The following is a 21349-nucleotide window of genomic DNA, read 5'->3' on the forward strand; positions in this document are numbered from 1 at the left end:
GGTGGCAGAACCTCAAAGGTCCAAAAACATGTTCCTCTGGAAGGTGTTTTATGAAAAATACTAGAACAAGAAGCTTATACTTTCCCTCCTGGCACTCTTGGATGAGAGTGTCCATTGTTCAGCTTTGAAATTATTTTCTCTTTGGGCTTTCAGTTGAGGTAGGGCAGTGTCATGATGATCGTAAATAAGTGTGGAGCCATTAACAGTAAATGACTGCTTCTTTTTTAAGTCATCTCAGTTGTTAAAATTAGATGGAGAGCAACTGTTGCAGTTTGAGAAGCAGAGATGTGGACTGTCAGTGTCTGCATGCAACTGACTGTTTTCTGTGAAATAGTTTGAGAATCTTACTAGTATATTTGCAAATAGGTTGGAAAATAGGTATGTCAAGTAGATCAACTAGGAGGAGTATCCACCTTAATTGGTTAGCTTTAGACACAAGGTTTTGTGACAGACTTGGACGTGAAGTATTACTGCATGGATTGGATCACTGTGTGATCAAAAAAACCAGTTAATGTGTAGGGTCTTAGACAAAATTGAAACAATTAAAGGTGCTGGAGATAGCAATAATAACAGGCTGCATATGAAATGGTACTGGACAATCTCTTCCTGATGAAAACAAGGTAAATCCCCTCTCTGTTGCCTGTGTGATCTGAACAGTAGTAGGAACTGTTTCGTTAAAGGGGGAAGTATGGCTGACTGGTGCGGACAGGGAGTTCTGAAATATTCGTATAAGCCAAATGATACAGTTAAGTTCAGAGCTTTGAAGTGAATGGGATTGGATGCCATATTGCAATAGGATACTCAAGTAATTACTGTAACCCACCAGTAAGTGTCATCTGACAGTGTCTTCATTTAAGTGGGCTATGCAAGAACCTGATGCCATGTTTCAGACATGCTGGAACATATGACCTGTCAGAGCATACATGATTGAGGAAATGAGAGAGAAGACATCCTCCACCCACTGTAGCAGAAGATCAGGTTTGAGACCATCTGAGGAACCTGAAGGTGCACAAGTCCATGGAACCTGATGAGATGCATCTGTGGGTCCTGAGGGAACTGGCAGATGAAGCTGCTAACCCACTGTCCATCATATTTGAGAAGTTGTGGCAGTCCAGTGAAGTTCACACTGACTAGAAAAGAGGACAAACGGCCCCCATTTTTTAAAAAGGGTAAAAAGAAGACCCAGGGAACTGCAGGTCAGTCAGTCTCACCTCTGTGACTGGCAAAATCATGGAGCCAGATGCTCCAGGAAACTCTGCTAAGGCATGTGGAAAAGAAGGATGTGATTGGTGACAGCCAACATGGCTTCACTAAGGGCAAATCATGCCTGACAAATTTGGTCACCTTCTATGATGGGGTTACAGTGTTGGTGGATAAGGGAAGAGCAACTGAGGTCATCTACCTGGACTTAATGCAAAGCGTTTGACACTGTCACATATGACATCTTTGTCTCTAAATTAGAGACACACGGATTTGATGGATGGACCACTTGATGGATAAGGCATTGGCTGGATGGTCGCACTCAAAGAGTCAATGGCTCGATGTCTAAGTAGAGACCAGTGACAAGTGGTGTTCCTCAGCAGTTAGTATTAGGTCTGGTGCTGTTTAACATCTTTCTCAGCAACATAGACAGTGGGATTGAGTGCACCCTCATCAAGTTTGCTGATGACACAGAGTTGTGTGGTGTGGACACTCACACTAGAGGGAAGGGATGCCATCCAGTGGGACCTTGACAGGCTGGAGAGATGGGCCTGTGTAAACATCATGAAGTTCAACAAGGCCAAGCGCAAGGTCCTGCAAATGGGTCGGGGGAATCTCAAGCACAAGTACAGGCTGGGCAGAGAAAGAGTTGGGAGCAGCCCTGAGGAAAAGGACTTGAGAGTGCTGGTTGATGAGAAGCTCAATGTGAGCCGGTAATGTGCACTGGCAGCCCAGAAAGCCAACCGTATCCTGGGCTGCATCAAAAGAAGCGTGGCCAGCAGGTCGAGGGAGGTGATTCTGCCCCTCTGTTCTGCTCTCATGAGACCCCCATCTGCAGTACTGCATTCAGCTCTGGAGTCCCCAACACTAGAAGGACATGGAGTTGGAGTGAGTCCAGAGGAGGGCCACGAAGATGGTCCAAGGGCTGGGGCACCTCTGCTATGAAGGCAGACTGAGAGAAGAGAACGCTCTGGGGAGACCTGGCAGCCTTGTAGTACTTAAAGGGGGCCTAAAAGAAAGCTGGAGAGGGACTTTTTACAAGGGTGTGTAGCAATAGGACAAGCGGCAATGGCTTTAAACTGAAAGAGGGGAGATTTAGATTAGATATAAGGAAGAAATTTTTTACATTGAGGGTGGTGAGGCACTGGAACAGGTTGCCCAGAGAAGCTGTGGATGCCCCATCCCTGAAAGTGTTCAAGGCCAGGTTGTATGAAGCTTTGAGCAACCTGATCTAGTGTCAGGTGTCCCTGTCTGTGGCAGAGCAGTTGGAACTAGATCTTTGAGGTCCCTTTCAACCGAAACCATTCTATGATGACATCACCTATTTTTTGGTCTTCCAACTGAGCAAAATGAAAAGCGGAAAAAAAATCCACAAAAAGTGTCAAATCTAAAGAAAAATGTAAGATAATTTCATGATGCTGTTTGTGCCTTGAAAAGTTAAAAATAAGATCTTGATTAATGAGTATAAATTGTTTGCTTAAGGGATGCTGAGAATGCTGATAAGCAAGAGCTTCAATATTGTGGAAGTGCGAGCAAAGAAGGTCAGATTTCAGAATTAGATTTCGAGAGGAGGAGAGCCAGGCTTTATTAAAACAGTAAATGTGTCTTGTGCATCAGTACCTTGGATCAGTTAAGGAGATTAATAGTGTGGCCTTGAAGTGTCTTGTTCTTCAGAATCTTGTGCATTATAAGCCTCTAAAGCTTTACTTTGGAGTAGACATGTAGCTGTTACTCATTACTCAAGTACAATCTTGGAGCAAAATAGTGATTCTGAAGTGGAAATCTCTGTCAAAAAAAATACCTGTCTTAGAGTCCGGAGTCTTGGAAAGCCCTGAGTATCAACATAGTAATTAGCTTGCTAGTTTGAGCTGTTAGCTTGATTGCTCAGCAACCAAAAGAAGTTAGTTAAATAATGATAACTGACTGAAGATTAAAACCAGAGATGCTATTGCAAGTTAAAGATGTGGTTGTTCTCATTTGAGCTTTAAACTATTTTTAATACTTGAAACGCTTTGAAGTATATATATTGTTATATAAAGTTATGTGAGTTCATGCTAATCATTTGGCTTAGATGAGTTGATTTTTTTTGTCTTCGGAGTCTGAACATGTGTGAGAAGATGAGATTTACGTGTAAAATTTGGTTTAATGATCTATTGGCTCTACTTCCTTTATTGGAGAAGGTGAATGAACAATACCATGTAACTGATTGATGTTCTATAGCTGCAAGTGTGTGTAAGTATATAAATATATATGTATATGAGGCCTGCTCAGTTCAGTCTGTAAATCTTGGAAGTAGCAGGAATAAAAAAGATTTGACTGCTGGAAATGTGATTCATGTGAGAACACAACGTTCTCATGGCACAAATGAGCTCTTAGAAGTATTCTTTGGTGGAAAGAGTGTTGTATTTTCACATCTTGAAAAAAAGGGATAACTGCTAGTTGAGCATTGACTTTTTAAATGTACTCTGGTCATCTTTATGTAACTAAAGCCTCTAATTATTGGAAGTAGAGTTGTCAAAAAAAAAAGAAACAAAGTAGCTTTGTGTGTTCCACTAACTAGGCTGACTTTCCCATTCAGTTTGTTACCCTCCCAGAAGTCTGAGCAGCTTTTCTGTAGGTTTACTTGTAGGGCTTTTCTGTACTAAGTTTGTTGGTGTTATATACAGCTGATCATTATGTTAAGGTGCAGTACAGGTTAAGATTGAGTAGATTTAAATATTGCAAATTGCTGATTTCTGAAAAAAAATGTTTTTCCTTTACTGAAATGACATTACAGAATACGCATATTCTGTATGTTCTGAAATACATTGCAGAAATAAAACTTGTGAGCCTTATTTCTATGTAAGGTGGAAAGCAATAGTTTAAGGAACTTTAAGGGACATTTAAGCCTTATGCTTAAATGTAGCAATGGCAAGTAGAGGCAAAGTTTGGGCAGAATTCTGTGCATTTCAGATAGTGTTCAAATAGTTACCCTCCTTCCAGTGTCTGTCTCAATAATGTGTATTAGTTCAAGAGGCATGAGGAGACTAGACAAAATGTTCTTTTATTACTTGTGAGTTACTCATGGTAGATATTCTTTATGTGAAACTTAGTTTTCTGAGTTTTCTGGTTATTTTTCCCCCCCTCACCAGCCTATTAGTGACTGACATATCAACAATCTTGGTATAAAGTTCTGGCTTAGTTTGATTTATTTGCTGAACGTAATGTTTTCATACTATTGGCATTAGTCAGTAGTTTTATACTGAAGAAATCCACAGCCGAATACTTAAATCACTTGTTTAGGTGACTTCATTGACTTAGATATGTTTTGAAGACTGAAAAATCAATTGATGGAAATGGAAACTTTTTTGTAATGGATACATAAAGGCATATAGAAAAATTTTTCCTGATCACATGGTTTCTCTTTTGTGGGAACTTGTTGACTGGAAAGATAGTTAATGTCTCAAGTTGAGTTTCTTAGTAACAGCTAAGCACAGTAAAAAGAAATACAGTGTGGACTAAGAATTTGATTCTGCTTTATCATATTAGTTTATTCCAGGAGAAGGAATGGTTGAAGTTGCTGGAACATCTGTTTGGCAAAAGAAGTTTTGAACCTGTGGTTTAATTAACTGTTTTGTCCTAGTGGATTTCCTTTCTTGAAAGAAGGTGGTGTGAAATGCTGAGCTCAGAATGCAGTTGCTACTGTGGAAAGTATTTTAGATATTCAACAGAAATATACTGAATCTTAAGCAAACACGTGACTATATGTACTCTTACATATTTACTGTGTTAATACAGAGGGAAGATCTAGTATGAAGACACCACACTACAGTGCAGCAGAAAGATTGCGTATGGGTGATGGTGCATATCTGTATTGGAAACCAGGATAAAAAAAAAAAGAATTCTTAAACTGACTGTCACTGTTAAGATGGAGTAGTTTGTGGGGTTTTTTTGTTTGTTAGTTTGTTTTAATTGCTGCTTTGCTCTTTAAGTAGTTACTGGTGTGGTAAGTGGTAGAAGTTTCACTTAGGCATTTCTGAAATTATTAAGAATCATGTCTTTCGGAAGTAGAAACAAGTGCATTAATGTAACTTAAATTTTTACCTGATGCTCTGGAACAGTAATCAGACTGCTGAAGTACCATGTCTGATTACTTTTTTCAGTAAATCTGAATACACACAATCCTCATATCTAGCTAAAATCCTGAAAGATTGATACACCAGTTAGACAATTATCAGGTCTCTTTTACATCAAGTTGTGTATTTGCAATAGTATTCTCTGAAGAATGGTTGATCTACACCAAGTTTTGATGTTTCTGCTTAAAGCATGCTTCTGTAATGTTTCCACACTGCTGTGAATTGGCTAGAATACGGTTATTCGGAAAAAGAAGAAATTCTCTTTGAAACAGGCAAGCTAATTACTAAGACAGCTTAATGTGAAGACTTAGAGGCATAACCTTCTTGCTTATCAACTAACGATTGCTTTGTTTTTAGGTGCCTTAGCTGGACCAGTTGTTGATCCACATGTGACAGCAGTCTGGGGGAAGAAGGTTGCTCTGAAATGCATAATTGATGTAAATGAAACAATAGCACAAGTTTCTTGGGAGAAGATACATGGTAAAAGTTCACAGACTATTGCTGTTCATCACCCTGAATATGGAATATCTGTTCAAGGAGAATACCAAGGAAGAGTGTCATTTAAAAACTACTCACTTACTGATGCAACAATCATCTTAAAAAATGTAAGCTTTTCTGATGCAGGAGAATATATTTGCAAGGCAGTTACATTCCCACTTGGAAATACACAGTCATCAACAACTGTAACAGTACTAGGTAAGTCAACTTCTTTATGAAAGGAGGTGAAATTAATAGCACAAACATGTTAGTGAATTTCAGCAAACTTGCCAATCAATATGTTTGTTTAACCCAATGACAATACAAAAAATGTGTTTGCCAATTTTTCATAATGTGTCTTGGTATGGTTGATGAGACTTCTTTTTGGTCTCAATTCTTTAGAACTTGCTCTTTGATTGTCCAGATAATAAAAATAAATAAGCAGTTCCTATTTAGGCATTATGCTAATCTAAATATTCGGACAGTGCTTTAGAACTTAGACCAGGCAGTGCTGATACTAGGGACCTCCGTGTGTGTGTGCATGGGTGCTGAGAAGCTGCCAAGCACAGTTTTAGCTACCACCTTGGCTAGATTCCCTCATAAAATGTGTTGTGAATATGATAAGTTAATGTAGCCGTTGGGGGCTGGTGATGTAAACTTTTCTTTGTACAGTATAAATGTAAAGCAAAACTGCATAGACTACTACTAGGAGTAGTGAGAGGAAAGAGGCAATTTAAGCCCTTGACTGGTTGTGGATAGCCATAATGTGAAGCCCATGTAAAATCGTTTTTTTGCATATAATAGTTTTGTCTGTCTTGTTGAGGGTTCAGTGTTGCTGTCATAAAGGACTACTACTGAAGCACAGGTAGACTTAGGTGGTAGCACAGTATGACGTAAAACGCTTATCCTAAAACTTGAAAACCTATTGGCTTGCCCTCCTCTTACAGATATAAACCTTCTTATAATAGAGTAAGCTACTTCTGTATTCACTACAAGTAGTCAAGTGATCTTTTCTACAGCTGAGGTGGTCTTCAGTGACTCTTATTTTTGTAAACAAATGTGCTTTTTAGGATCTTCCTGGTCTTTGATCTCTGCTTTCCATGGTAGTAGAATACGATATGAGATTAATCAGGTCGCTGTAGCACAGTACGTAAACTGACTTTCACCACAAGGTGGGGCAAAATAAACGCATCAAAGCAAGTGGCTTAATCCAATTTGAAACAAGTAATTTGACCAGAGAAGTTATGTGATATACAAAGCGTGTAGCCTTATGGCACTCTCTTCCGTCTGTTTTCTGTCTGTACTACAAATGGCTATGGCTATTGTAGCAGTCTTTTGACTTCAAATTTCAGCTATTGTGCTGTATTAACATACAGTGGGAGGTTCTTAACTGCTTTCCTTCACCTCTTCTAGTCTGTTCCTATTTCTAAGATACTTTTTCTTTTTTTCAGATCACAATAATAGTTGTGTCAATTTTGCCCTTCAAATTTTAGGTTTATGGAGAACCTGAGGAGGAATTTGGAAAGCAAATATATAGCCTATGTGTTTATTATTCTACATTTGAAAATATAGAAGGACGGCAACTTGCTTGATGAGATATATATTATTAAAAATTGCAGTTTGAATAGGTGAAGAAGCAGTTGTCGGGCGTACAGTGGTCCTGATCAAAGGTTTGAGTTTTTCGTGGTTGATGTAGATGGTTGCTGATAGTTGTAAGCCTCTTGGTGACTTGGTATTAACCTCTGAATTGCAAAACCCAACTACTGGCAAAGACGCCTTTCCATCCTAGTTATTAGCAGCTGCTTGGCTTGCCTGCACGGCTGGGTAGCTAACCCTCTGTTGGACTTGCCGATGTTCTGTGGCCTCAGCAGCATATTTTCTGACCTTCTGAAAACTTTGGTACACTGACATCTAAACTTTAACAGTAAAAATACTGGGGAAGTAATGGTTTTCAGAATGTGCATGTAACTGAATAGCTTTTGAACTTCAGTGGCCTGAGCTTAGCAGTTTCAAGTTCAGCCAAGTCTTGAGGCATGGAGTAGCTTCAATCAAAATTTAAAACCTGATGTAACTTAAAATCAGCTTTTTTCTGACTGCTTTTTCCCACTGTTCTAAAAAACTCTCCCTTAAGTGAGGAGAGAAAAGTTCATGTCCTAGGGCTGAAGCTGTTTCCAGTCTAAGCAGCATTGCCTTTTTCCTACTCCCTGTCTGTTTCTATTTAACAAAGAATTAATTTCCTTCCTGTATGTAGTGGACATACTTAACTTAATCATGTAGTAGATGCTTGTACACTGTAAGGCAGTGACACTGAAACAAATGGAGGTAAAAATAACTACAGGATAAAATGTCCTGTATTTGCCACAGTACACTGATCATTTAAGGCCATATGTAGAACCTCAGTCTTAGGTTACTTAAGCCTAACAGACTTGTGACATTTGATGAGGTAGCTCACTCCCACTTGGACTCGCTTAGTGCTTCATGTTGTCATAAGGAAACGCACTGTAAAAGAAGAGGCTAAGACAGTGAGAATATGAAAATACTTTCTTCGGTCAGACAAGTGTGGTGATCTTGTCTAAGACGTTAGCTCTTCAAACTTGCCTTGTTAAACTTGGCCAAAAAACTGAGAAGAATTTTGCGTCAAGCTAAGATGCTAACTAAACTGGCCAAAATGGTGTTTGAAGGCAGGAGAGATGATGTATGACAGGGTAGCTTGCAGAGCTAACATAATTTTTATGTTACTAGCCTGATCACCAGTATTTTCAATATTTGGTTTGGTTTTACTTTCTCTGTATGGCTCTTGATAAAGTAGATATTGTTCTCCTGCGGGCTAGCTCTTACCTACCTGTGCTACAAGTGAAGAATGAGCTGCACAGGTTGGAATGTCAAAGATACAGATCTGTCACCATGAATAGATCCCCATCACGCTAATGTAGAAATTCTTACAATGAGGACTTAAAGAAACATGCGTGTCAGAGAGTATGGAAAATGAATTCTTTCAGACAGTTCTGATAAAGTAACTGTGTTTGAAACATGCTAGTTGATAAGATGTGCGCCGCCTTCTTGAGTACTGCACAATACTCTAGGACAAGAAGTATCAAGTAGTTAACAAATTAGTGAACTGGCTGGTCTTAAAAAAAAAAAGGCACACACACACAAAACAACAAAACAGAGAACCCAAAGTCAATAATAAAGGATTAATTAGCGGGCAGGATAAGTTACACAGAAATATAAGACTGCTGGTTTTGAGAGGAGAGAAAATAAAAAATAGAAATACTTTTGGAAAGAAGTTAACTCAAGTAAATGTCAGTTGTGATGAAGGGGCTGACAATTCCCAGTGTCATACTGTTGCCAAGGAATTACTGACTTTAATGGTAAGTGGAAATAATACTGTTTGTGTTGTAATCATGCCAATTTTGTCCAGACTCCTGTGTGCAGTGGCAGAAGAAAATTAAGTTTAAAACTAACAGAAGCAGGTTGTAAAAGGCTTATGGAGTGCTTAAAACCAAGAAGAAACTTTGAGGCTTGGAAACTTAATGCAATAGGATTTAGGGTGCTTTCTTTTCCAGATGCTTTATTATGTTGTTTTTCTATAAAGAAGTGTAAGAACTTGAGCTATATCTCTGGCCCATGTGAATGTAAGGTGAAACTAGACTAAGTAGAGTTAAATTAGATAGTGGTGATGAATCAGTAAAAGGGCTAGCACAGATGTGGAGATTAGGCAATATTTCCTTAACAGCTGCACATCTAGCTTCCATGCTTCAGCCACCATTTCTTATAACTTAAAAAAAATTCATGCCGTAATATTGCTTTGGATTTGCATGACTAATTTTCTCTGAAGATACAGGAATGAGATGATCCATGCGCAGTGACCTTTTGGTAACTTCTGTCCATTCAATGTATCTACTCTGATTATTTAAATTGGATGGAGGAAGCCACCACTGTCCTTGAACTCTTACATTGTGGAAGCAGGTCCCTTCTGCTTTTAGATCTTTGTGAGATTGGTGGCTTCCTTTCCCAAACTAAGTGTTGTCCCCACCGTCTTTTTCATTTGACTTGAATGGAGCATAATGTTTCTACCGAATGGTTGAAGCAGCTTCTCCAATGCTCTCCCAGCCTCCTTCATGTGTCTTATCACCACCACTGTGAGCAATGAAAATCTGTAGGACATGCTTCAGTATGATTCACATGACACACTGAGTGGTCCTGCGACAAAAGAGAACTGCTACAAAAGTCTGTATATAGAAGTTACACTTAAAAAAAAAAAAAAAAAAAAAAAAAAAAAAGCCAAAATCTCCCTCCAGATCTCACACTCTGGGTAAACTTTTTTCCAAGTTGAAAACAGTGAAACTGTTTGCCGTTGTGAGAGGTGAGATGCCAATGGCCCCTTGTAATTAGGGATCCATTCACAAGATAATTATCTTAATCCATGAGTGAAAGAGCCTGAAAGACTGTAGAATTCGTAGCTGAGTTTCTGTTGGTTTTGCTTCAGTTGCTGGGACAAAGTAATCTTGAAGGATAAACTACAGAAATAAGTACTATAACAGCAGTTGCTTTTCACTTCTTAGTATGTGGCTATTTGGTTATCTTGTAGTTGGTACATAGACCAAGAATCACGATTTATGGGAAGATGTGACAGTAGAAGCCTAACCATTTGTGAAGTACTAAAAAAAAGAAAGCGTCAAAACATGTTGGACCGGGAATAAGTATATTTTTATGAAGTTGGGTAGCTTTAAATAGTTCAGCTTTCTTTCTGACAAGTGTAAAACTAAGGATTATACAACGAACTGAAACTGGCCAATCTCACAAATTTCAGATATCACTTGAGAAAGCCAAGTATGCTTTTTTCCTAATTATAATCTTAGGAGAAACTAGGCTTTTAAAATGAGTCTGTAGCCTGTTTCCTAGCTACTCTCACTTAATACTTGAAGATAATTTTTTTCTAAAAGCACAGTAAGTAAAGCAATATAATAAATAGTCTGCTTTGGGTCTGGAGATCTCTGCTACTTTAGTTAAGACTTCTGGTTGATTGAGATATCCCTTCACAAAGGGGTACAGGGAAAAATTCAGGAGTTACGTACTTATTTTTTTGAGGAAAATGCAAAGGAATAGAATACATAAAACTATTACCAGCTGAAACTATTTAGGTCTAAGTTCTGGCATTAAAAACTAGTGGTAGCTGCTAATTTAATTGATTTCACTGTGATAGGGATCTTGGGTGGTGGGGATACAGCAAAAATTAGTATGTTTCTGCTTGTAAGACACAAAATGCAAGTTTAAGTGTTGATTTCTGCATTTCAGTTAATACTACAGAAGCTATTGAAAGGTTACTACTAGAGATTTGGGGGCAACAAGGTGGTAATATTTATGTTAAATCAGGAAAACCAAATTGTGTGTCAAGTAACAGCTGGATAATGTCAGGTTCTCCATGCCAGGTTTTAAATGCTATTTTTCATCTGACGGAATGCTTCATACGTACATCAGTTCAAATATCCAAGCTTATTGATTGCTAGTGTTGGACAGCAGGGAATCAAATTTTGAAAGAAGTTCTGTTAGAGGTGCTTCAGAGCTAGAAGAGTCAATGTAAGACTTGGTAGAAAAACCCTGCTATTGGCTTGTTTATGATAGGATCACTAAAAAAAAAAAAATTGCAGAGGGTAGGCATTCAGAGAAACAAAGGAGGAAAAAATCCATTGTCAGTATCTGTGCAACCAACCAACCTTCAATTTGGTAATGACATATATTCTTTAAGTGCTTGTGAGCATAGAACAAAAAATGTGTTTTCATAAGGTTATCTGTTTAGTAGTTGCCTTTCATTTTAGTGTAATTGATCAAATAATAAACTGCCTTCTTCAGGCATGAGTAGTGTTAGACTGAGCCGAAAACAATAAACAACTGATTCTAGCACCGAATTCACTCAAGGTAAAAATATTTGTTACTAGTTACCTCTTGAACGTATAAGTAGTTGAAGTGTCTTGCCAGGTATTGTGAACGATGCTCTCTTTTGTTTCAAAGAAATTCTGTGAACTAAACTTCTTACAGGATACCAAAAGGCAAGGAAGTTGCAAGAGTGGTCTCTGCTTTGTAATTATTGAGGGCTGGTCCACTGAGGTGGATTCTGGAGCATAATGGTGCATAGTGATGACTTCACTTCAGAGGACTAAAGCTAACCTCATTAGGTCAAAAGACAAGGATTATATAGTAAGCTGGTATGCTACTGGGAAATCTGTATCTTCTAGTATTGAGAGTAGAAATGGGCTGTGCTAGAAAGCAAAACCTTGATTTGGATCTGAAGCATCAGATAGTATTTCTGACTTAAGTTGCAACTAGTGGATGGCTTATACAGGGCTGGAACAGATTTTTTTATATATTTTTTTTAACTAAGAAGGAAAGTTGTGGGTTTTTTTTAAAAAAGCTTTTCAGTCTTTGGCCCTCAACAGTAGACTTGTACATTAGGAACTGAACTTCCCTTTGGAAGGAAGTGTGTTCTCTAAGCCTCTAAAATTTTGGGGTGAGCAATGGATATACAGGGAGGTCAGTTCCTTCAAGTTGTGGATTTCTTGAGTCTTGGACGTAGTATTGAGTTCAGATTTTTTGCTTTCGTAGAAATTCATTCACAAGAATATATATAAACTTTGTTTTGTTTCTATATGGAAAGAATCTATTTCTATAACAAAACCATACACATTTTATATAAAATATATTACGTATATTTGTATACATAATAGATTTTTTATATAGTATATGTGTATATATAATAATACTGTTTTAGAGGTTAGCTGTCCTTTTCTGCACAGAATCAATTTGTATTGTACTGATCAACAGAAGCTTAAACTCTTAATGTCAGATGTTAAAACACCTGAATTAAGTAGCTTTGAAATGACACAAACTGACAGTACAGAGTAATACTTGAAGTGTAATGCTTGGAAGTGCAGCAGGATATAAGCTTTTTAAAAAAAATCACAGTATAATGTCAACGTAGTATTTTAAGCTGTCTGTCAGATGCTGCACCTGGAGCACCGCAGTTGGTGTTTTCAACCTGACCATGTTGGAATTCCCTGCGAATGCGTTAAATGCAGTGAATGAGCAACATTGAGCTTTAATGAGTGGACGAAGGTGAAGAGTATCAGCAGGCTGAAGCTTTGTAGAGCTATCATCTCTGATAGACCTGAGTTCTTTTGCAAATGGATTAGATCTTGTCTAACTCTTTTACAGGGAAACAGTTTCAAAGATGTGGAGTCTGTCTTGTTAAATTTACTGTTTTTCCCCCTCCCTAGTTGAACCTGTTGTGAGCTTAACGAAAGGACCAAACCCTCTAATAGATGGTGCAAATAGGACAATAGCAGCCACTTGTACAGCAGCCACTGGAAAACCTGCTGCAGAGATTGACTGGGAAGGAGGTTTTGGTGAAATGGAATCCAGCTCTATTTTGTTTCCAAACGAAACGGTGACAGTTGTAAGTCAGTATATGATTGTCCCTACACGATTTGCAAGAGGAAGACGTATAACTTGTGTTGTGAGGCACCCTGCTTTGGAAAAGGAGATAAGATACCCTCATGTGTTGGACATACAGTGTAAGTATTCTTTAAGGTAGTTAATACTTGGTATGTATCTTATAAACATCCTCTTTATTGGTGTATATGTTCCACCGGAAGGAGATGAGCACTTACCTGCTTCAGGAGAAAAAGGGAAATTAAAACTGTAGGGGAAAGTATGTGATAAGAGGTAGGTCTGGCAAGAGTAGAAAGCTAGGGTCTCTGTATTTAAAAAGAAAAAAATAAAATCTAGTCACACAGCTAGAACACTGTTATGTTTCTTCTCTTTGTTTTGGCTATTGGCACATGGGTAAATATTGTTATTCATGTTTATATTTAACGTTGAAAAGATTACAGACAAAATAACGAACTCAGTTGATCTGTAAACTGTTTATAGTGCCTTACAATTTCATCAGTATTAAATCTAATGGAAGTTCATGTTTGAGATGGCAAGTTGAAAGTAGGTCTTATGGGGGATCAGTAAGTTATTTTCAAGTTACTAAGTTTTTTTGACTCTAATTTGTGTAAGGAAACAAGAACATAATGTATACATTCCTAACATTTGTTACTCAGCTTCAGGTTGCTCATGTAATTCAAACCTGTACCAGGCTTGTTTAACAAATTTGTGGCCTTAAAACACATGAATACAAAGTGAGATGGCTTACATGCTGCTTAGCTAAAACCAGTTAAGGCAAATAAGCTTTAGGCTTTTGAACCATTTTTTGTTAGACAATGCATACGTGACCAAAACAAGTCATTTTAAGTTCTTCGTTTGATATCCTCTCTCAGCTGTGTGCTGCTTTCAAGTTCCTAAATCATAGAAGACTGACAGTTCAATTAGAAGAAATATAGTGACTGGAAAAAGTAAACTGTACTGTTTTGATTTGACTAGAATCTCTTGTGGGTTTGTTTTTGTTCCGTTCGGTAAAGAATCACTTATTTAGACATAAAATAGTGATTAGTACTGGCTTATTTTGTCAATATTGAAGTAAAGTTCTAGACTGAAGTGCCATTGATACAGAAACGGAAGTAAAGATATTTGTTCTCATTATTTTCTCAAGCAGTGAATAAGAATGAAGTTCTGTATTTAGAATCATAGAATCATAGAATGGTTAGGGTTGGAAGGGACCTCAAAGATCATCTAGTTCCAACCTCCCTGCTATGGGCAGAGAAATCCTCTACTACACCAGGTTGCCCAAAGCCTCATCTAACCTGACCATGAACACTTCCAGGGATGGGGCAGCCACAACTTCTCTAGGCAACCTGTTCCAGTGCCTCACGACCCTCAATGTAAAAAATTTCTTCCTTAGATCTAATCGAAATCTGCCCTCTTTCAGTTTAAATCCATTGCCCCTTGACCTATCACTACATGCCCTTGTAAAAAGTCCCTCTCCAGCTTTCCTGCAGGCCCCCTTTAGGTACTGGAAAGCTGCTACAAGATCACCCCGGAGCCTTCTCTTCTCCAGGCTGAACAGCCCCAACTCTCTCAGCCTGTCTTCATAGCAGAGGTGCTCCAGCCCTCGGATCATCTTTGTGGCCCTATTTAAATTGAAGCAAGGGGGCAAGTTGGTCTTGAACTAATTTTTATCTGAAATTAGGGCTAAGGCATGTTTCAGAACTTGTAACAAAACTATATAGTAAGCAACACAGTAGCAATTGAGAAGCAGCGATTTTATGTCTGTTCTCTAGTCGTCTTTAGCCTTCCGTTATGCTTACAGTGATTGCAACTACTCCTTCATCTCTGCTTTCAGAACTTGTACCAAATTATACCAGTGGTTCTGTTCTGAGTTCTGAATATTTCCGCTAGGGCTCTCTGGTTTATCTGAAGTGGCCTCCTTGGTTTTTAGAACCGTAACAACATGATTCTGCATTACGATGTCAGTGGATAACTGTTAACCTTTTTAACTGGCGTCTGTGAACTTTTTGATAATTTCCTAATTACCTGGCTACTCAAAACACTGTTTCTGATCCTTTGCTTTATCTTTTTAGTGAGAAGTAGCTCTGAATTACCATTCCTCCCTTTCAAATAACATTAAATAGATTCTTCTGAAGTCCTCTCGCTTCCCCGAAGTGCTATATGTTTGCTGAAGATGCACAGCAGGACAGTTGCACTGATAAAAACAATATACTTTTTCTAATCTAATCCACTGCTGCATGTTATGCTGTAGCTTGGAACTGTATTGGTGTTCTCTGTGTATTTTGTTGTTGGTGGTTTTCCAATAAAAAACAAAACACTGAACAAACAAAACCCCTTCTGCTCCATTGAGATGACCATTGCATACAGTTCACATTGAAAGAAAATATTGTGATTGTTGATAGGTTAAATCTTTTTTTGTCAGATGCTCCAGAAGTTTCAGTAACTGGCTATGATGGAAATTGGTTCATTGGAAGAGAGAACGTTCAGCTCAGATGTAATGCTGATGCAAATCCATTACCTATGGAATTTATGTGGACCAGGTAAATATTTATAAACAGGGGCTTGCCACATGATAAAAGTGTTATAATCTCTTAACTTACAGTAAACACCTGTTTTGAATACAAGGAGTTTATGACTTGGGTTGGGTTGTAATGGTTTTATCCAGCCGTTTAAAAGGAGAATACAGGATGCGCGTGTGTATGAATATGGGTGAGTGGATATCTTGTGAATTTACAAGCCTAAACAGTTTGTCATTACTCTCAGGATAAAATCTTTTGTAATTTATTAAGTAGACTAAACTGTGTATGTTGCAGTGTATAGAGCAAAGCCCCAAAAAGTTGGATCTCTACTAGGTATTATTTCATTAGTTCTGTTTTATTGTTACTTAAAGTAGATTGTAAACACCTGAACAGACTTTTCTGTATATGCATTTTAAAATCTGGAAATTACAGTTGAGATGGCAAATACTGCTTACTGAGTTACAGAATTTGTCATTTTTTTAAAAGTGCTCAAGTAGTTGCCAAGAAAGATAAATGTGGCGTTTTGCATAGTGATGGAAACTAGGTCTTGAACATATGTCTGTAGTGAGGGAAGAAAAAAAAAATTTCAAGTCTTACATAACAGCTGCATTTCTTGAATATATGGATTGGGTGGGCTTTGCTCTGATGTTTACTGCTTTGCTTTTGCAGCCGTGGATGTACTTTGGGCAAGAGACACAGAGGAAGATAGCAAAATAAGCAAAGCATAAATCATATGCATCAATAAAAGCAAGCATAGATCAAAATCTGTCCTATGAAGAAAAAAAATTAAATACACCCAGCTATTTTAAATGGATTTGTTGCCTATAGAAACAAAGGGGATTACACTGTCCTTTGGAAAGTTAATGTGTATGTAGCTGTGTTATGGTGCTTCTGTTGGTAAAGTAACAGAAATACTTAGTGATGTGAAGCTTTAATCCATTTCCTTACTCTCTCAATAGTAGATATAATTTAGCAGATAGGAGCAGTAGTCATAATGTGGTTTGAAAATGTTGTATTGATAAGTTTGGAACTGCTTGATGGCAGTTTCACAGGAAAACAAAACATTACTATGACTCAATCCTAAAAGCAGCCATTTGGAATCTTAAGTCAGTATTGCAGCAGTCAGAATGGCATAGCTACACTAAAGTAAATTTAATAAAACGTATGCCTTCATAAAATGTATACTTTGCCTATATGCTAGAGTAGGCTGTCATCCCCACCCCGTGCTTAGCTCAAATTCAGTGTGATGAGAGATTTTAACACACACGGATCCTTATGTTTAAAAAAGCATGCCAGGCTCTCAACAGCACGACCACTTGTTTTTTCAGATGAACTGAGTTCTCGGTTTTCTGATTTGAATTTGAGATGTATTTAAGAACTAATCAATACATCCTCTATTACTAATTCCAGAAGAAATATACATGTTTAAATATATTTAAAGCACTTAAAGCTTCAGAGGTTACTTCTAAACTTTCTAAGGTTAAAAATGAACCAACTTTTACAAGAAAAGCTTAATTTTCTGGAGTAAAACTAGTATACCTTTTTGTCTGAGCAACAACAAAACCCATCCAATAAGCTGTAATACTAGTGAATGAGAAACTTGAAAGGAAAAATCTATGCAAAAGAAGAATAGCTTAAGTGTTTAAGAAATTGAAACTAGCTGTATTGAGATTGTGTGCTATCTTAACTGGTTTCAAATTATGCTGTCGTCTAGAATTACCATACCAAAAAATCTTGGAAGCAAAGGTGACAAGTGTTTTTGCTAGGATAGCAATAATTTCATAGTCAATAATATTTTAAAATATTGCATGTATGAGAACTCTATTCTAATAGAACTTTCAAACTAATGGACTATTCAATTTTCTTTAAATAAATATTTCTGGCGATATGAATTATGAAGTATATGTGTAATCACTTTTATCAACTTTATATGGCTGAAGCAATTCTGGGCGGTAATCGTTGTCAGCAAAGCAATGGGAGTATTTTTTTGAACCTACTTTTGTTGGAAATCATGTTTGCTGTGAGGTGTGGGGTTTTTTTTCATTTGAGTAGATAATTTAAAGTGTCAGGGGTGGCTTTTTAGTTCAATATTACTTTAAAAAATCATACTTGCTAAATGCTTCCAAGATACTGAGACCTAGTGATCGCATGTTTGATTGTTAGGACTTAGTCCTGCTTAGCTGTTAATAGATATTTAGATAAAAACAAAATGGGATGCAAGGGCGTGAAATCACTCAGGTGTTAATGGGCAGTTGGCAGCTGTGCTGAAATAGTTCCAGTGCCTTTGTCCTTTCCCCTTTCTCGATTGTCCTTAGCAGTTGTTACTGCAATCACATGCAGAATGCTACAGGAAAATTATAGATTTGGAAAAGCCGGTCGATTTGCAACAGTGTTTTTTTAACCAGTTGTTTCCCCAAATGTATCACCAAATTCTGTTTCAGTACTGTAATTTAGATGGAAAAGCGATGGGGAATGAGAAAAGGCAGGTTGAGAGGGAAGAAACTGCCTGAACTCTTGCCCAGAAATCCTAGTCAAAATGTTATCTAAAATAAGTGTGTATTGACAGAAATATTTATTGTGATAGCTCAACTGGCTGCAAAAGAACAGGCAGATAATCCTTACAGCAGTATAAGCTCTTCTTAGTTTGACTGTTAGTTTTTAGAGCTTGAGTTGTGTTGTTCTTCCACATTCTTTTGATGTAATGTTTTCTTAGTTGTGGTAGTGTTTGTTCATTTGTGGACAGCTTGCTAGTGCCAGCAGGTTTGATGTTTAAAGGATTTGGCGTGGGAATTAGATACTAAATGTTCAGATGGGCGCTGAGAATATCCAATGAAAGTCCACTGACAATGTCAGAGCACAGTGAAAAGTTTACTCTAGACTGTTGCAAATACTGTTTTAAACTAGTTATATTTAGACTTTAGTCGTAAAGATTCACAGTTGAAGTAAAACATAACTGTTTTGTTTCAGGTTGGATGGACAATGGCCTGAAGGATTGCTATCTGTCAACAATACTCTGCAGTTCAGCAGCCCATTGACTTACAACTACACTGGGACTTACATCTGTAAGGTGACTAATTCCCTTGGTCAGAGGAGTGATCAGAAGACGATCTACATATTAGGTAAGTCTTCTCAACAAAGACAGTATGTTAACTCGGAATTTCTTTTTTGGTCAGTGCTTGAAACAACAAACCGAAGAGCCAATTGATGCATAAAATATTTATGCCTTTTAATTGTGTGAAAAGCTATTCAAAGTAGGCATTTGAGAGCTACAGTAGAATTTGAGATTAAACTGACTCTTCAATAACAGCAACATACGGTGGAAATTAAGGTTGAGGTAGTTCCCATAGTGCTTTTGAGATTATTGCTTTCTCTTGGTAGGTGAACTTTTTTTGTGATGTTAACCTGTGTTTGGCAAGACATACTGACTGCAATAAACAATACCTTGTCTGTAATAAATTGAAAAAACAGGTGTTACTGGGAGAAGAACAAGTACATTTAAAGAAGTCCAAAGATGCTCTGCTTTAAGGAAGTTAGGGTTATGTTCTGAATGTGTACGTTGTACTCCAGTTATTCATTGTCTCTTTTTATTGGGATGCAGATATCCAGCAATTGTAAAGTAACTCATGCAGAGCTCTTGCTGATCTGCTTAGTATAATATGGCAAATTTGTGTGTCCCTTAGCACCACTGCTGTTGGAAAACATCTTTATGTCTGTTAACACAATTTAAGTAATGTTTTAGTGTGACATCTTTGTCAAAGACCAGCACGACTTAGGGTATATGTGAATAGTGCTGTAGAAGTCTGAAAAAGCTCTCCAGATTTCCGTAATGGATTAGCTAATACCTAGCCTGATCAATAAGTGCTAATATTATCATTTTTTAAAGGAAAATATTACATCCATGAAAATTAAAACTTCTTTCTGTTATATGTTGTTGCTACTCTGCAGTAAGTTCTTGACATTAGTTATGAAACAGAGTGAATTAAGTGCCAGTGCATGTTGACCAGTTACAGGATACAAAGATGGATAGATAGATGACTTCTTCACAAAAACTTTAAAATAAATATGAGCACTTAAAGGTTGAGATGAGAATGAAAACATAAGACTAAAACTGAAAATACAGGATGTTTGAAGGCACATCTGTCAGAATTCATAGTTTGAGTTATCTGCATCTTTACAACAAAGGATGGTGTTTCAGTCACTGACATGATTACACTGCAGGTCATTATGGAAAACTAGTTAAGTTCTCATTAACTGGCTACTTAGTGAGCTAGTTAACTGCAAACTTAGAAGTAGTTTGAGGCACTGGAATTATTTGTAAACATCTTAAATTATATAAAATTCTAGGTATGGAAAAACTGTAAGTGCTGAAAATTAATATGAAAGTCACTTCTGTGAGAAGCTACTTTTGGATGCTTGGTTCTAGTGCTTCTTTTATGGAGAAGAACTCATGGCTGTGTAACAGCCTTAAAACAATTGTGAAGACTGTCATGTTGTAAGAAGTAACAAATAAAAAATTAGAATAGCATCATTAAATAGGATGAAATAGTCTCTTGGAATGTAACATTCAAATATACTTACTCAGAAAATAACTACACTGTTTATAGCTCTGTTCTCAGCCCTTTTCTAACTGTAAGGAGGGGGGAAGTTTTTTCAAATCCACTACTTCTCAAGTTCAGTTCTGTGAAATGATCTGCTGTAAGTAGAACTCATGCTTTTTACCATGACTGTTGTGCATGAAAATATAAGGCTATAATTCAAATCATGATTGTGACTTGCAGACTAAGCTGGGCTAACTATGAAATTACATGTGATGCTTCCTAAAATGACTCAAGTTCTTGAAAAAGCAGAATAGGCATACGTGCCAGCTGAGATGTGGTGATGGCTTATGTTCTAGCCAGTGGCAAATGCAACATTACGTAAACTAGCTTACTGCAAAGACAGTTAAGCTAGTTGCAGTAGCTAGTCTTTGGTGTGGACTGATGGATATTGTTTACGTGTGTGCTGCTTTTCAGTTTTGTGCAGCAGCTTTGTTTTGTTGCAGTAACTTTATTGTAAATAGGAAAAGTTAGCACTCCCTAAAAAAATCAGCTAAAACTGGACCTCAGCTAGGGATCAAACAGGGTCATGGTTCTACAACTTAGGTGCAGTAGTAAAAAGAAATACTTTAATTGACATTAAATTATTAATTTCATATTTTAAAAAGGTCATGTTAATGTTGGAGTATGTGGCATGATCAACATCTAAGAAGAGACAGGGGACTTTACTTCTTACTTGTTCAGTGATGTAAAGTTAAACTTGGTTTGTGTAGTTGTCCAGCAAAAGCAAGTCACTTTTGTCATGGAGTTCAGAGGTATTCAAGTGTTGTTGGAGTTTGTGGCTTAGTCCTACAGCAACAAGTTTTCCAAAACAAGCTGTTGGCTTGATATGTAAAGCAGTTCATAGAATCGTCTGTAATATAGATTTACTCAGCTTTTTTACACAAGGAATTGAACTTTATTTTCTTGACTCTGTATTCCCTCACCTTCATATAGTTTACCAAGGCTTCTCCTCCCTCTGTTTGCAAGAGAGGTGACTTGCAAGACTCGCATT

The 21349-nt window shown here is 37.5% G+C and overlaps 1 protein-coding gene across 1 annotated transcript in view; it reads left to right on the forward strand.

Moving 5' to 3' along the window:
- NECTIN3 (nectin cell adhesion molecule 3) overlaps positions 1 to 21349 on the forward strand; it is a 58297-nt gene that overhangs the window by 31471 nt on the left and 5477 nt on the right. The window contains exons 2-5 of the mRNA XM_086627198.1: positions 5673 to 6011; positions 13067 to 13363; positions 15664 to 15781; positions 18728 to 18879. Coding sequence (XP_086483324.1) covers positions 5673 to 6011; positions 13067 to 13363; positions 15664 to 15781; positions 18728 to 18879 — 906 coding nt within the window. The remainder of the gene's footprint in view (positions 1 to 5672; positions 6012 to 13066; positions 13364 to 15663; positions 15782 to 18727; positions 18880 to 21349) is intronic.

The sequence above is a fragment of the Tauraco erythrolophus genome, chromosome 1 (assembly GCF_009769465.1).
Source record: "Tauraco erythrolophus isolate bTauEry1 chromosome 1, bTauEry1.pri, whole genome shotgun sequence".
Lineage (NCBI taxonomy): Eukaryota > Metazoa > Chordata > Aves > Musophagiformes > Musophagidae > Tauraco > Tauraco erythrolophus.